Source organism: Molothrus aeneus, chromosome 1 (assembly GCF_037042795.1).
Source record: "Molothrus aeneus isolate 106 chromosome 1, BPBGC_Maene_1.0, whole genome shotgun sequence".
NCBI classification, from domain to species: Eukaryota; Metazoa; Chordata; class Aves; order Passeriformes; family Icteridae; genus Molothrus; species Molothrus aeneus.
In genome coordinates, this window is record NC_089646.1 from 87,331,486 (window position 1) to 87,347,667 (window position 16,182).

The 16,182-nt window shown below is 39.7% G+C and overlaps 1 protein-coding gene across 2 annotated transcripts in view; it reads right to left on the minus strand.

Moving 5' to 3' along the window:
- Nucleotides 1–1,390: 1,390 nt before the first annotated feature.
- EPB41L4B (erythrocyte membrane protein band 4.1 like 4B) overlaps nucleotides 1,391–16,182 on the minus strand; it is a 170,138-nt gene continuing 155,346 nt past the window's right edge. For both annotated transcript variants that reach the window (XM_066560253.1, XM_066560245.1), the window contains 3 exons: nucleotides 11,769–11,837; nucleotides 7,786–7,949; nucleotides 1,391–6,202 (listed from right to left, as the gene is read on the minus strand). In XM_066560253.1, the coding sequence (XP_066416350.1) occupies nucleotides 6,133–6,202; nucleotides 7,786–7,949; nucleotides 11,769–11,837 (303 nt within the window). In that variant the 3' untranslated portion in view covers nucleotides 1,391–6,132. The remainder of the gene's footprint in view (nucleotides 6,203–7,785; nucleotides 7,950–11,768; nucleotides 11,838–16,182) is intronic.

The window sequence follows — 16,182 nt, forward strand, 5'->3', positions numbered from 1 at the left end:
TGCTGCAGGGCTGCCCTTCGGGCCAAGTTGCATTTGGGCACGGGGATCCCAGTGCTGACCAGCCCCAAAGGCTTCACTGTGCTTGGCAAAGGCACAGCCATTGTCTTTCATGAGGCTTGGGGTTCCCTCCCCTTGCCTGTGTCTGCACCCTGATGGGTGCCTTCCCACCCTCTTGCTGCCACAGGACTTTTGCACCACAGCCAGGCTGAAACCATTGCCTGGCTGTAGTACAAAAATCCCCCTGCCCCAGCTTAACAGTGCCTGTATGCAAAGTCTGTTTTCTGCTTGAGAAAGCATGTCCCCAGAGGTATAGAATTAATCTCAGTGACTTCAAACTCAGTCTCATAGATCAGTCATCTGATAATGAACCAAAAGATTGTTCAGATTTACCTCTGAAGTCCCCACACTTCTCCATTTCAGCTGAATTCCACAAGAGTATTTGCTGACCTTTTAGTGCACAGCTTCTCATCACACTGCACCTCAGAACACTGTTCTTTAGCAAAGATCTTTATTAAGGAGAATTAATTAACTAGGTTTGCTGTCTGGATAATCAATTTTCTTGGTATAAATTGAGTGGAGTTGGAAGAACGCTGAGCTGTTGCTCCTCTGATTTCCCCGCACAGAGAATAAAAATAGTAGAAGATCCAGATGGAGAAATTGGGTTGGGATCAGATTCCTTCTGAATACAGAGTTTTGGCAACCTCAGAAAATGGGGTCAACATTTCTAGGATATAATTTCCTAAGTGCACTGCAAAAGTTAATGTCAAAATGTCAAAGATTTAGAGATCTTTCAAGGAAAGGGAAATGTTTCATTCTGAAGCAACTTTCCATTTAGACATTGAAAGAAAGGCAAAATCAAGGGCAAAAATCTGACTGAAATGTTTTAATTGTGTTTGAAAAACAAATGCAGTAAACAGGCTTAGTTTGTTTGGGGGTTTTTTGGTGAGTATGTTTTTAAATTTTTCTCTATGGAGCAGCTTAACAACCTGGTGTGTCTCAGCTCTGTGTGGAGCATTCCTCCCCACCCCTTCCACTCTAGTAATACTTTTTGCTGCCTTTTGATCCCTAGATGAAAGCCCAAAAACCTGCCAAGTTTTGTGTTTGTCTGCTTTAATCCTGCCAGTATTTTCTGGCTCTCGTATTCAGCAAAATGTGCTCCACCTAATGACCCCACAGATGATTGGCACCCACAACACTAGACTATAACCTTAAGCTGAAGAAAACCCTCTAGGCTTTATGGAGAAGTTATCTCTCCATTTTTAATTTGCGTTGTAATTTTTTATATGATGGTGGATCCACTTTCCTAGCAAGCAGATGTTTCCTTTAATTGGCATGTTGCCCCTTGCCTCCTAAATGACTGGTTTGACTACAAATTGCTCAGACTCTGTGATTTATTTTTCATCTCTTTTATTGCAGGCATGAATACAGGAACAGGTAAACAGCGGAGCCGTAAAAGTTTCTCATTAGGCATGTTTTCAACAAAATGCCATCATACACTGTCTGATGATACATGCTGCTACTCAGGTGAAACAAAATGGTGTGAGCAGTCTTGCTTTAAAGCTGCTACCCACCACTCCATGCTGCAGCTGCCAAAGAAGCCTCCACTTGCTCTCTATCTTCCCTCCTTCTCCACATCTTCATACAGCTTCTTTTACGGCACTTAACTTTACAAAACACAGTTGTGAGGCTAATCTTACATGCAATTACAGATCAGTCTCAGTATATTTATTGCAAACTCCTTGAACATCAGGACATTAAAGAAAAAAAAGAAAAGAAAAAAAAAGAAAAAATATTCCATTGCATAATTACAAGTAGGTTTTTTTGTAGCAAATGAACCAGAAGTGTATTCAGGAAAAAAAATAAATAAAAGCAAAGGCTATTTGTAAACAGTTCAAACAAAACATGATGCTGCCTCCAATGAAATGTTTCACTGCATTGCTAGCTCTGTTTCAAATGGGCATGTAGGCATCCTGTTGCAAGAGAGTGAAGCCATGAACTGAAATTTTGGAGGAGTTAATTTTCAAATTTTGCACTTCCAGGGTCTATGAAACATGAAAAGTCGGCACACATGATGGGACCTGAGAGAGGTGTGGAATCTCAACCAACACTTCTAAAGAAAACTCAGTTATTCCTTTTAAAACAAATAGTGGAAACAGCTGAGCCACACAAAAAAACAAAGCACAATTGGTTGGCTTCCATAAGAGACTGCAAAATGAGAAAATATTTAACTCCTTGCATAGCTATTTAAATGGCCAATAAATTTTGCTGGAATCACCTGAACATGACAACATTGCATTCCGCTGCTTAGAGACTTGGCGCTGAAAAGCTGGGATCTGCTGACGGGGCCGGAGCATCACTCGGGGCACTGTGAAAAGCCAGGGCCACCCCTGGTTAGCTTTGCCAGCGTGGCTATAGCAGGAGGTTTCATCAACTCCCAGATGGAGCATGACTACAGCGAAGCCTCTGCACTTATGTCACTGTAAGTTGTTATCCCAGCTCTCTGTTCTGTCAAAAGGATATTTCTGACAGTTTATTTACACCTAACGCTCAGGGCTTTCACTGGCACAGCTACGCCGATCCCAAATCACACCTCGAAGCTGAACCCTGGATGATGCAGCTGAGTCAGCAAGGGTTTGCAATGTAGACCTAGCCAGAGGGAGGGAAAGCAGGATTCATCTCACTTAACTTTAGTCAGTATAAAGGTAGACACTAAAGTCAGAGGCACCTCCGGAAGACAGGTCCTTTGATCTCTCACCAGGTGAGAGCTGGGCATTTTAATGTTAGATGAGATGAACCCTTTCCCAGGAGAGCTGAAGAGACAAAATCCTTTCAGCCACCCTCTTCTGTCACCAGTTCTGGAGCCCATGCTTCAGAAGGCTGCTGTTCAAATGCGTTATCTTTACACATGTCAATGTACATGATAATGATAGCCTGTGCTGGGCTTCATGCTGCCACAACTACAAATGCAAGCTTAAAGCTAGCTCAGATACTTCTGCACTATTATATAGACATACCTTCAGGCAGAGTATCCTTTAACACCTGTAAAGTTAAATTATAGGAGCAAATCTGCAATATCTGCCCCTCTGCAATATGTTCATGTTGACATTGTCTTGTTCACAGCAGTTTTGGGTAACAGGTGTCCTAACACTGTAATCCCAACCAGAGGTGAGGCAGAAGTGTTTCTTCAGAGGATGTGAAAACTGAGACGCTCAAGCATGGCTGAAGAAGGTACGTAGTAAGAAAGAACAAGATGATGACATTCCACAGTTAAAAGTTTAGTTTGATTTCAGTAAAACAGTTTTAATAAAGCTCCATTAGACTGCAGAATAGGAAACAGTGGCAGCCAGTGGATAAGACACTAAAACACAACAAGGCAACATACTTAGAGTTGTTCTGTAGAAAATGTCCCACAAATACTAAGCAGCCACATGAGCCTTTCCCTCTTCTCCTGGTGGGAACCACAGAAGGAGGAATCTCTGCCCTTCTTCAGCTATCCCAGAGCATGCCTCAGCCATAAAGGTTTGGCCATATAAAGTAAACTTGGTTCACGTTACTTCTGTTCCAGTTCTGATTATTTCAGCTGAAGAAATTTTATACAATGGGAGCAAAAATGATGCATTAAAAACAACACTGTTTTAGACTGTTTATGAGCCAGAATATCTTATAGGCTACTCTGACTCAGGCATTCAGTTTTGCTAAAGGCTTTTGCTTTAAGTGACCAGAAAGTCCTAACATGGATCTGTTTTGCCCCCAAACCTGAGGGCATATTGTGGGGTTCCTAAAGTCCACTGCATCAATCAGTATGACTGAAGGGTGTGTTCAGATTTTTTTCTGTTTGTTTGGTTGGGGCTTTTTTTCTGGGTTTTCTTTGACAATGACTTTGTGAAACTGTTGCCAGTTCAAACACAACTGAGGGTTACCTAACAGACAGAAAACCAGATTGAGCAGTCAGCACAATGGCCATTCTCAGTCAGCACTGTGCCATTCTCAACCTTACTTCATTTCCTTTCCCAAACCAGCATTTCTAGTTTCAATTTTCTTTTATTTGTTCTTCAAAATGCTCACTCTCACTTGGACACACTCAAAATGTGCTGCTGCTTCTCCCTCACCAATACCTTCTGGGAAGTGGTGAGAAAAGAGTAACAAGAAATTGCATTCTTTTGTGTCTGTGCATTTCCCCCTCCTTTCCAATTTTCTCACAGGGATTTAATGTTCCTAATCAATTTTTGAGAACCCTGGATTGATGGACTGGGGCATTAAAACAAAAGGAACAGAAGTGTCCTGGCACTGCCACTAGCAGGTGGACAGAATACAAGTCATATCTGATTACCCAGAAAAGTCACTGGAATGCTCTTAAATCTACAGTCCAGGTGTGTTTTTGTGGCTCCTTGTGCCCACTGCTCATGTTGAGCCACTTGATTAAATTTTGTAATGTGATTTTCTACCTAACAGTTGTGCTGTGTATTTTGACCCAATTTATGGCAACCAGAAAGTTTTGTGCTTGGTGGATTTAAATGGGAAGCCTAAAGCTAATTTTTGTCCCAGCAAATATAAAATAGACAAGTCATCTTATACCTTCACACTGCAATCCAGTCTTACGAAGGTCTCCAAAACTCTCATTTTAGGAAAACAGCAGAAACTAACTCTGAAGGAAATCCAATCTCACAGCAATCACTTCCCAGCCTCCACACAAACAAACTGCTTAAGCTGAGATAAAGCCATTGTAATCAGTGCCAAATGAAGGGCAATATTTTATCTTAATACAAATAAGAGAACATAGTGTACAGAGTAACAGAACAATATACATCTTCAGCCATACAAAATGCACAAAACCTTTCCTGTTGAAAGAGTACCTTGTAGCTGACAGTCAGATATTGTTAGTTTTCTAGATGACCCTGCGCTACTGAACAAGGGGAAGCTGAGACCTTTTTTTTTTCCCTAGGAGATAGTTGGTAGCGTTACCTGTATCCCATCAATTCCCTCCCTGTGGCTGTGGCTCTGCTAGTGTTGGACTACCCACCCCACTTCATGCCTGAGATAGCTCCACTGGATGTAGAGGCTGCTTGGGTGTTGGAGGTGAACGGGATGTATAGCACAGGATTGCTGGGCCATACACTCTGATTAGTAGAATTAAAAATATGGGTATAGGCACAGCTATGCCTTAAAAGATCATCGTTCTTGTTCTTGAAGGGGACCAATCAATTCATGTCAACCAGGAAGGTGTTTTTTTACCCAGGAAGGAAAAAATTCTCCTTGTGTGAGCTACACACCGCTGAGGCTCTTCAACCTTCAGTGCTGGGGCAGAAGATGTCTGAGCGTGGGCTAGCCTTAAAGCCTAGGCAAACTGGAGAAGGTAAAGCTCCTCACTTGCTCTAAAAAATTCAGTATCAAGCTAGAAAGTCAGTAGCAAATTACTTTAAACAACAGATTTTTTCACCCATTAATGGAAATAGGGTAAGATTTTGTTGAAAGTTTAGGTCAAGGTGATAAGCTATAGGAAATATTGGGTGTGTGTATCTGTATGGTGGAGTGTCTCTCCCAGTTGCAGCTATTTATATCTCTGAGGGAAGGTTAAGGTTAGGAATTTAATAAGACAGCCATTTATTCTGTGGAGACTAACAGTCCTGGGGTTAGGATGTAATAATCATTCTTCTGCTTTAAAAATGGTTCTCTTAACAAATAGCAGTAGCTCATTGCAATTTTCAGTTGTACAAAATGACATATTTTCTATGTTACTATCAAAATATTCTGCATAACATTAATTTCTGTTCACTTATTAACATATGTACAGAACAGTGTTTCCCAATAGAAATCAGTATGCTCCTTGCTGATCCTCTTTGCCCTAGATTTACCAAAACCAAACCAGAAATTAATTGTGTTAATAGTATAAAATCTCAAGAGAGAGAAAGGATTGAAGGTTTATTTCCCAGCAGCAAATGAATAAAGGAACTCCTTCAAGTCAAAGTCTAGCCAAGACGTAATTTTAACCAACGGCGGTGAATCCAGGCGAGCCAGGAATATCACACATTTTCCCGATGCATTATGTTGAGTACACAGAAGCAGAGGAATGTAAACAGACAGAAGGCACATGAAAGGCCCCAATCCATTCTCCATCTGACGGAAGTGCGAGTTTCATAATTCTGTCATCAAGAGTCTTTTCATCATTTTCTCTCTCTCAAGTTCACGCCTCAGAGTCTCAGCACTGTGTAATTAATGCACAAACAGCCAATTATGGGAACAACAATAAGTCTCAGATTTCAATTTAAAATAATTAACATTTTCAAAATACCAAAGAAGGGGAAAAAAAGGTCAGACACAATTCAGTGAAAAAGCTGATAACTGATGGCTGATTCAAAAACAAGTATTGCTTGCTATTTCTGAGGAGCAAACAGAGGCAAGAAGAAGGGTATAAAAAGATCCACATGGCAAAACAGTTTATAATTTGATCTAACCCCCATTAAAGGCTACTGATTTCAAAGGAAGCTGGACAAGGACTCTAAAAATGGAGCAGCTGCAGCAAATGCCATTATGATAGACTACTGTTACAGCCTTCTGCTCCTTGGTGCAATCTGATATTGGGGGATATCTATATACATACATATATAGCTATGCTGAATTTACCACAGTCCTGCACATATCAGGATGCCATAATCAGAGCCTGAGGTCCTTGCTCTACCAATTCACTCCAGAGCCCAGAGGATTTGTAACCCTGGGAATGTCCTGGTTTAGTGACTCAATTTCTGATACTGTTTACCATGCTGTTCTGAAAGTTATGTATCTCACACTTGTAACACAGTTTGGAGGTTTAAACGGCATTACAGAAACCTTGCAGCCCATTTGTGGACAAGCAGGGGTAGAATCACCCACTTGTGCATGAGACATCTTACAGAAGCTGAGTTCAGCACTACAGCTTCAGAATTACTTTTTCACTGGAATGATAATTTTTTAGATGAGTAAGCAATGTTGAATTAATGTGCAGGTGCAATTAACCAGCTGCAAAAAATAATTAACAACCAAAAATAGGAAACGACTGTGAATCCAAAAGCATAAAAGATTCATTCATTATGATGTCAAAGAAGTACTTTTTTCTTCATAAGCCTTGAATTATTTGTGCTCCAGAAGTACTGACTATATCCACTGCTACATTTATATTCAGTAAATTATCAGCTTGAGTTCAGTTTTGGTTAAATTATAGAATAAGAAGCCAGCATGCAAAACCAGTAGAATGAAAGAATAGAAAACTGAAGAGTCTGTCTGTAAAAAGGTGGTATAGCTTGTTGATTGTCTGAGAAATTACAAGACCACTGTAGCTTGACATTACTAAAATAGAAAAAAAAAAAAGAGAAAGAGGAACAAGAAAGAAAACCAATGCCTGTTTTTCATTTAGAAGAACAGACATTTCTCAAACTCAGGTTTCCCTCATGGACATCTAATTTCAAAAAACAAATTGTAACAGCAGTTATTAAAACAAAAGTTTTGTGGTTCAGACAAAATGACTTGCCTGAGGAAAAATCTGCACAACCCTTTGTCCCCAGGCCATTGGTCACAGAAATGGTACACTGCTGGCTGCAGCAGCTAATTAAGGTAGGCTTTTCTTTATCTCAGAGCATGAGTATCAGTTACAGATACTTTACATAACCCACCTATTCTTAAGTAGTCATCAAAAATCTTTCAGTATAAGAGAAAAGGACACTTTATGGTAATTATGACAGAAAAAGGGAAATCAAGCTGATTCATTCAATGCAGAAAACATCATGGTATTTCTGTGAAAGAACTGCACAGTACCTGTCTGCCAGCGAAATGGGCTTATGCGACGTATATACTGTCTGCACTGTTGGAGTCGGGATAGTCTCTGCCAGAGACCTCAGGACGGGTGATGGAGACACCAGCGTAATCTTAGGAGATGACTGCACCCCACAGCATTGTAATTTGCTGTCTGCAAATTCTGCCTACAAAAAAAAATATGTATACGCACACGCAGAAAGAAAAAATTGTAGATTAGCTTCTACTGGTCATCCTTCACTCTCCAATTCATTGCCAAGCACACAGTAACAGCAACTAAGAATGAGAACAAATGGGAGGCTGTGTCTATAACCTCTCAGCACAGCCTCTGCAGAGGCTCCACAGCCACCTCTTTTGATACCTGAGGGACCAGCCAGACTGCAACATGAGCTGAGTGAGGTGACACCTATGGGACTGGCAGCATTCAGCTAAAAAACATGATCAATTTGGAGAATGACACTTATCATTATTGTATTTTCCCTAAAACTTATGCAGAATGTTGACAACATGAGATTTCTGGAATATCCTTCAGGAATCCTATTCAATTTCCTGGTGGGTCCTCTAACTACTCTGTGTTTTATTAACAGCTGGGAGTCTGGGCTTTTAGGAGTCCAGGTTTCAAAATCTCCATCTCTTTCCCACTTTTGCTAACTGAAACATGCCTCAAGAGAAATATTCTTTCAGTATCCAGTGAAAGGTAATGTTAAAGCAATATTGGAAGTCCAGATTTAAGACAAGCAGCAAGCAACCATCTCCTGTCTCTTAGGTGAGGTATTTCAGCACAACAATATTATAGCAAAGACAGGGCTATTTTTACAACCAGAATGGGAAGATCCCTAAAAATCAAACAGTCCTGTCTTGCTTTTTGGTGTGGGCTATTTCTTATGCCAAACCACAGCAGCTAGTGCCTGTGGTGCATGTCTGACCCTAACGTGGGAAGAATACAGAGCAACTGCAATTGTCAGTGTGTCAAGATCATTAAAACACGCTCCTACTGGTATCTAAATCCTACCTTTCTTCCTTGGTGACTATTTCTTTTGAACCTGGTTCAGAGTCTAAGGCAGGGAGGAGGAAAAGTCACCATCATAAGAAAGCAGCTATTTCAAGAACAACCTTGTTTTTAGTCCAATTATTTCTCAAATTCTGCAACCCTCTGCAAGTGATTCACATACTTGGTTCAAACAGTGGGAAAACTATTTGAGCCCAGGAAAGACTGGCTGTGTTAGGTTTGCTTGCTTATTGTCACTTTTTAACATGTTTAAATACATCTCTAATGATCCAAAATAATCTCTGAAGCAAAAGGAATTCCATTAATTCCACAAAATTAGTAAAATGGAAAAATGTAAAATAAACTAAAGAAACTCTCATGTGTGTAAATAATGGCTAATAGGACCTTTTCAAAATTCTCTGTAATTCAACTTCTAAAACTCAACCTTACAAACTGCAGGGGTATGAAATTTGGTGTCCATGTTCTCCTAGGACTGCCAGATCTTACCCTACGGCATGAGAAGAAGACATCACTCTGAAGCTGATGTAAATTCTGCCAGCCTCACTGAAATCAGCAGAGTGATGACAAGCTACACTTGCTGAAGAACTGCCTTGAGTCCCATAGTGTGTCTGCTCTGGATGATGATTTTACAGTAGATATCCAAAGCATCTTTTTATACATATGTCTGATTGCACACTTAAGCCAAATATTTAACTGGTCTAAACAGATATAATTTCATTAATTTAAATCTATGTGGATTACACGTGCCTGAGATTATGGCCATCATGCCTGCCATTTTTCTATGGAAATCTCTGAAATTCAGAGGGTTTCTGGGCTGAAGATTATATTTAAACATTACAGGTATCCAAGTAATCTAATTTTTCATCTGATCAAATCAACACAACTGCATATACACCACCAAATTTGGAGCTATATACAAAAGTTAAAGCCTTCTAAACATCACTATACATAATCCTTTTCCTGCTCAATAACATTCTGATGTTTTCTTCCAAGTGGGAAAAAAAAAAAGAAAAAAAAAAAGTGGAGGGTAAGGGGAAACAAGGACAGAAAAAAAAAAACAAACCAAAAAAAACCAATTACCAAACATTACCATCTGGGTCTGCATGTGAGTGGATACCAATCAGAGTTAGATCTTCCTGCAAGTCCTAGCTACCCTTCCCTTAGAGCTCCTGCCTGTGGTGTAGCGCTCTTCAGGCAGGAGGAGCTCTCAGCAGTGCATCAGGATGATCTAAAATACTGCAGTGGAGAGACACCTCCCTTTGGGCTGGGAGAGAGGGCTATGAAACACCAGAACAAAGCCACCTAACTCTCCTAATTGTTTTCCCATCTCTGTGCAGTCCCATGGGTAGCTGCTTGTTCACCACAGATATTTGTACATAACTCACTAAAAGAAATGTACAGGGTCACGTGATGGATCATACATCATCCAGTTTTTATTGCAATGGTATTTTAAATATTGGTGGTCTCAGTTTTTCTCTCCACCCTCCCCAGGGAAATGGAAATCTATGGGGACAAGATGGGATTTCAGAAAGATTAGTTTGAATTTTGCTTTGCCTCTTTTCTCCTGACAGAACATAACAAAAATTTAACATTTGAATTTGCCATGAAATAGCCATTCTCTGCAATATGGAAATTTCTGTGGGTAAGTATATCAGTATATCTTCTGTTTGTGTTTTAGAGTTCTGAACCCCCAATTATGAAAATGTATGTTATATAGCCCTCCTAAATTTTGCTTTCATCCTAACTGTCAGAGACAAAAAAATAATATCTGACAATCAATACTAATTAGTGAGAAAGCTATTTTGGGAGGCACATAATTTTGCTTAGATAAAGGAGTACTGTGAAAGACACAAGCATTGTAACTTTGGGTTAGCTTTTATCACAATTTTATGATCTGGACTTGGCTGACATAAAGAAACATTGATGTGACGTTCCTGTGTACATTCAAATGCATTTGATTAGAGCTCAACTGTGGCACTTACACAGCTTGGGAAGGCTAACTAACTCTGGCTTTAAAGCACCTATTTGGAGAAAAAACACATTTACATAAAAGCCCATGATCAGGTTTATTGTGAAAGAAAAGCCTCATTCCTTAAATCATTAAATACAGACAGAACCTTCACATGAAGTAATTTATCTTGGATTATATGCCAGATATAGATTGCTGCAACCAGTAAAATTTGAGGTCAAAGTCTGAAATGCTTCATTTTGCAAATGAAACTTTAAAATTATAAATCATTTTACATGGCGTTTATAAGCAGAGTGTTTCTTAAAGAGTGGTTAATTTTGTCATACTTTTTTGGTCATACTTATTAGATAATGCCTCTGCCACCAAAGCAAGATTTCGAACATACTTACTTTTTAAATTGTCTGATAATTGTTTTCTGTTTGTACGCAGTTTACCTCACCAAAATCCCCAAGTCATTTCTTCTGTGAATATTTAACAAGAATGAAGTTCAATATTGGATTCAAGTCCTTGGGTAAACATGAGAGTTTGTACAAGGATACCACTGCAGTCATTCACACACAAACTATAATTCTTTAAAGTTCAGTTGTACATTCAATGAAAATCAGGGCTCTCTTTGTGATGGCACAGCAGGTGGTTTCAGGCAGGAGGCCATGCAATTGCTGGACAGAGGACTAAATCCTTCCATTCCCTTACTGCTCCCTGTAAAGGTGTTATGGAGCTTCACCAGTGTCCTCTACAGTCCTGAAATGAACACTTTGGGACTGACTTCATTGGTGGTGAACCTTGACCTTTAACTTTTAGTCCTCTGTCTATTAAGCAGCAATGTCTGAATGCAGGCAACATTTTGTATAATGGGAATATTTAACTGCTTCGTACTCTTAATTTCTACTTGGAATTTATCTTTTTCAAAATTTTTTTGAGGACTGCTTAGTGCATAGATTTCTGACACTTTAAAAATCAGTTGGAATTGTGTTAAAACACAGTTTTTTATTTGCACATTCTACTTACAGAAAACTGTGGTACTGTTGTAAAGGGATCGAAAAAAGGATTAGATGTATCAGCAGGGAATGTCTTTATCTTTAAAAAAGATAAAGAAAAAGATGTTACTTTCAGAGCATAAAAATGCAAAAGAAAAAAAAAAGCAGCAAAGCATTGCAACTACAGTGACATATCCAACAAATCAGAGCAGTTCAGCAGTGCTTGGACCAGACCCAAAAAAGACCCTTCCAAAAATGCATACAGAAACCTGATGATGAATAGTCAAAGCATAAATATGAAAACTTGATAAATTAATTTTACCATGTAATTAAATATGCTGAGCAAATACAGAGCTGGTTGCATACAATATATCTTCCAATTCTGTCACCAGAATTATTATGTGATTCTTTAGCCAACACTACATTTTAAGATATGCAATATGAAGTGCAGGAGCAAATTTTGCTGTACAGGGACTTTGGGTAAAGAACCTGTGCTTTAAATATTTTAGACTTCCAAATTTTCACTTACACTGTTGCTACCAAAGACAAACAATCACCCAAGGTGGGATCAAAAGAAAATCATAAATTAAAAAACCATGGGGACAACTGTTTGTTTCAGGCAGCTAGGATGCCCTGTGTTGAGTAGAGGGCTGCAGATAAAGGATAACCTTTGGAGGTTTTTTGAAAAGTGCATGGAAACAAAGAGGAGAGAGACCAACATATCCATCTGCCAAGAGGGTTTGGTCCATGAGGATATAGTCACTGGTGTGACCAGACCCTGCTGGAAGTCACTTCTGCCCTTAACGTAGTTTTAAACATTAGCTGAAATTAAAAATATATTAAAAGCAGCAACAATCTCTGTCTCACTTCATTGTGAACGCTGTTTCTCATTATTTTCCTTTTTAGAATGCAGACATTATTATTCATTCATTCAGAGAGGACAAAATAGCAAATAAACATTTGAATTTGAGTTGCACTTCATGCTTTCCCTTTGGAAAATTACATTTTTCACTGTAGAGGTGTGTTTTTCACTTTATTACAGAAACTGCTGTGCATTGCTTTGTTATGCATGTATTCAATCATCATTTACTAACTACAGCTATACAACTGTTGTCTAATAATGAGGAAAGCTACCTCAAGGGCTCCAAGCCCCTGTAGGCCAAAAAAACCCCTGGAATTATGACATCAAATATAATTAAGTAAATGTACAGTGTTTATTTTGCAAATAAAATAGCAGAAACATATTGGCTTCTAAGGGTACCAAGGGAAATTAACAGCTATCTGCGGGCTTCCTTCTGCAAACATGTGGAATTAAGCTTAGCATTAATTGTCAGGCTTCTTACACATGAGGAGTATGGATAACAATGATACTGTCAAGCATGTAAATGACTTTTTAACAGAGTAAAGGCATTTGTAAATCAATTACACAGGCAAAAATGAGCTAACAACTCTGAGAAGGAGAAATTATTTCAAATCACAATTTTCTAGACAAACTTATTAAAGGAAGTTTCACAGTCCTTTCACAGTCCTATATTCATGTCTGTTAGCAAAGTGTATGTAGGTCTGCTGTATTGCTGATTGAACCTAACTCATTAGACGGACACAATAGCTTCTCACAAATTTGTTATTTTACATTATACCCATATTATACATTATATGTCCAGAGCCAAATCTGGACAGCTGTAGCATATCTCACTCTTTTGAGAGACAGCAAATACCCATGAGCCCAGGCTGACATTCTCAGGTTATGAAGGGTTTACAATATGATGTTACAGTACAAAGTACAAGTGTACTCAGTTACAAATAAAATCTTTGAGCCAAAGACAAACAGGGATGGGAATCTGGTTGCTTGTGTGTCATAGGAGTTTGATATCCCACAGTTAAATCTCTCCAATTTTGCCAGTTAGTCTCATTACAGAAATGAAGCGTGGTTACTGAACACAGGAAAGAAGAATTATGCAGAATACTGGAGACGCCACTGAGATTTGGGAGCAGAGGCACATAACAGGAATCCGTCTGATCACATGCTGTGACCCACAGCCATACAGAATGCTCTCTTGCAAAACCAGCAATCTGTGGGGGTGTGTGAGGCCAGCCTATGCATCAAAACAGGGTAAGAAATGGTCAGTCTGGTTTCGTTATCAGTGTGAGTCCCTCTCTCAGGGAGCTGTGCTATTTTAATCTTGAGAATAGGACAATGTTGACAAATGAAAGGCTCACTGAATTATAAACCCCTCAATTTCTGGCCTTTTAAACAAAGTGGAAAGAGAAATTAGGGAACAGAGGGGAAAAAACCCCATACCTGTGTTCAATATAAGAGTGACAAACAAATCATCCCACTTAGCCTTTAGTATTTACTCTTCCCCCATATTTTTTGCCTCTGAGAACAGGCCACTGTTACTCAAAAGGCACAACAGAGTTTATTGTTCTGGCTCAGGCCTTGATTAAATTATTGCTGCCAGCTTCCATAGGCAAGGCAGAGAGACAACACTGTTGTTGCCTCTTCAACACTGGCAAGAAGTTCTATCTATCTAATGGCTTGGCTCTTCTGAGTAGGAAGTTGGCACAATATCCTAATCCATACAATAGCAGAAAAAAATACATTCAAGATTATTGTTTAGACAGAGGATATGCAAGATGGGGAGACAACAGTGTGGAAAACATCACTTTAAAAACTGGTTTATGTGAAACCTGATTTGGAAATTTGAAAGGTCTCTTCAGCCAGGAATATACTTTGCCTACTTTAACCTAACTGTCCTGCATGTTCGCCATGGCCAGCAGTAGCAGTTGCCAGGACCTGGAAGGGGGAAGAAAAGCCTGTGATTCCCACTCCACCACACAAGGAAAGCAGCATCATGGGTGAGTCTTTTCCTTACCCTTGCATTGGAGTTCAGTTTATTGCGTGAATTCAAAAATCTCAGAATAGCTCAGAAATCAAAACAACTCCCTGAGCAGAACCTAAATGTTATGCCTTCCCCACACAGCCTCTCTCCCTGTCCTAGGAGGAAGACATACCATACCTTTAAATATCTCCTAACTCACATGGAAGAAGCAGACTCTTAAGTTTTCCAGGGTGCTTTCTTCTCCCTGTCAGGGCAGGATCAGTTGAAAGATGCCACCTGGGAACTGAGAATAGGAGAAGGGCAGAGCCAACTCTACCACCTACTTCAAAGCTGCAGTTCCTCCAGCATCTGAAGACCCTCAGCAGCTTCCAGGCTTTACCTGGGAAGGTATACACCAGGGGAAAAGGAGAGGGAAGAGGAAGTGGGCAGTTCCATGGGCAGGTTGATCTCATGAAGCCGAACTCTAGCTGCTCAGAGAAGTGAAACACAGTAGCTGTCAGTGCATGGACTGCCTATAGACCAGAGTGAGGTTTGCTGTCTGCTTTGGTATGAAACAAAACAAGCAACATCTTTAAAGTCTACAGCTGGGCACAATTCCTGTCCTGGCAGATGGAGCAGCAATCTCTCCCACATTACTCAGATAGGCATTTTCTGGTACAGTCAGGCTCTTCCACAAGAGCAACAGGGACTAACTGGTGTCACAGGGGCTACAGAAATAGCATGAGCAACAAGAGGTTAGAGCTGTGCTCTCCTTAACAGCACAGACAGGCTTTTAAGTAAGAAACTTGATTTCAAGCACACTTGCTCTCTCTGCAGGAGTGCCAAGAGTCTTGCAGCCAAAGTCACGGCCATAAAACGACCTTTAAGGCAAGCCCCGTGAGTAACTGTCAGGTGGCAGAGGCATGGCTTGAAAGGGGAGGGAAGAAGGTAGAGATTCCAGCAGCATCTCACATGCTGAGAGCTTGTTTCATAACCTGAAATGCCCCTTGCTTGAAAGGTCAGGGAGAAGTACCATAGCAGAACTACTTTGGACAAGTATCTCCTTGTCTGGAATATTTAGCTTGGCAAGTTGAGAATTTACTAAGCTTAAAAGAACAGTTGACTCTCAAAAAAACCCCCAGAAAACAAAGGATTGGCATAGTCTCAAGAGATGTCCAATGGTTGAGTAATCTTTAAGGTGAGAAATCTGAAAACCAGTCAGATATAACAGTCACATCAATTTTCATGGGAAAAAAAAGCAAAAATTTATTTCTCTTTATTTTCTGCTAGTATTCAAAGATTCTTATTGCATTATTGCTGTCCATTGGAGAGGACAGCAATAATGCAATAAGAGGAATCTTTGAGTACTAGCAGAAAATAAAGAGGAATCTTAGGAGGAATCTTTGCCACAGCCAGAAAGAATTAACACACTGATTTTCCTTGACATTTATATAGCAAGGGAGAATTAAGAAGCCTGAAGGAAGAATCTTCCCCTTTTCTTTGCATTTGTGGAAAGAGTTCTTCTGGATGGAATTTCAAATCTCAGTAAAAACAATTGCACATTCCTGAAACACTTTTTAGATGAGTTAGGAGGAAAAAAAAAAAGCAACTTTCTCATATAAA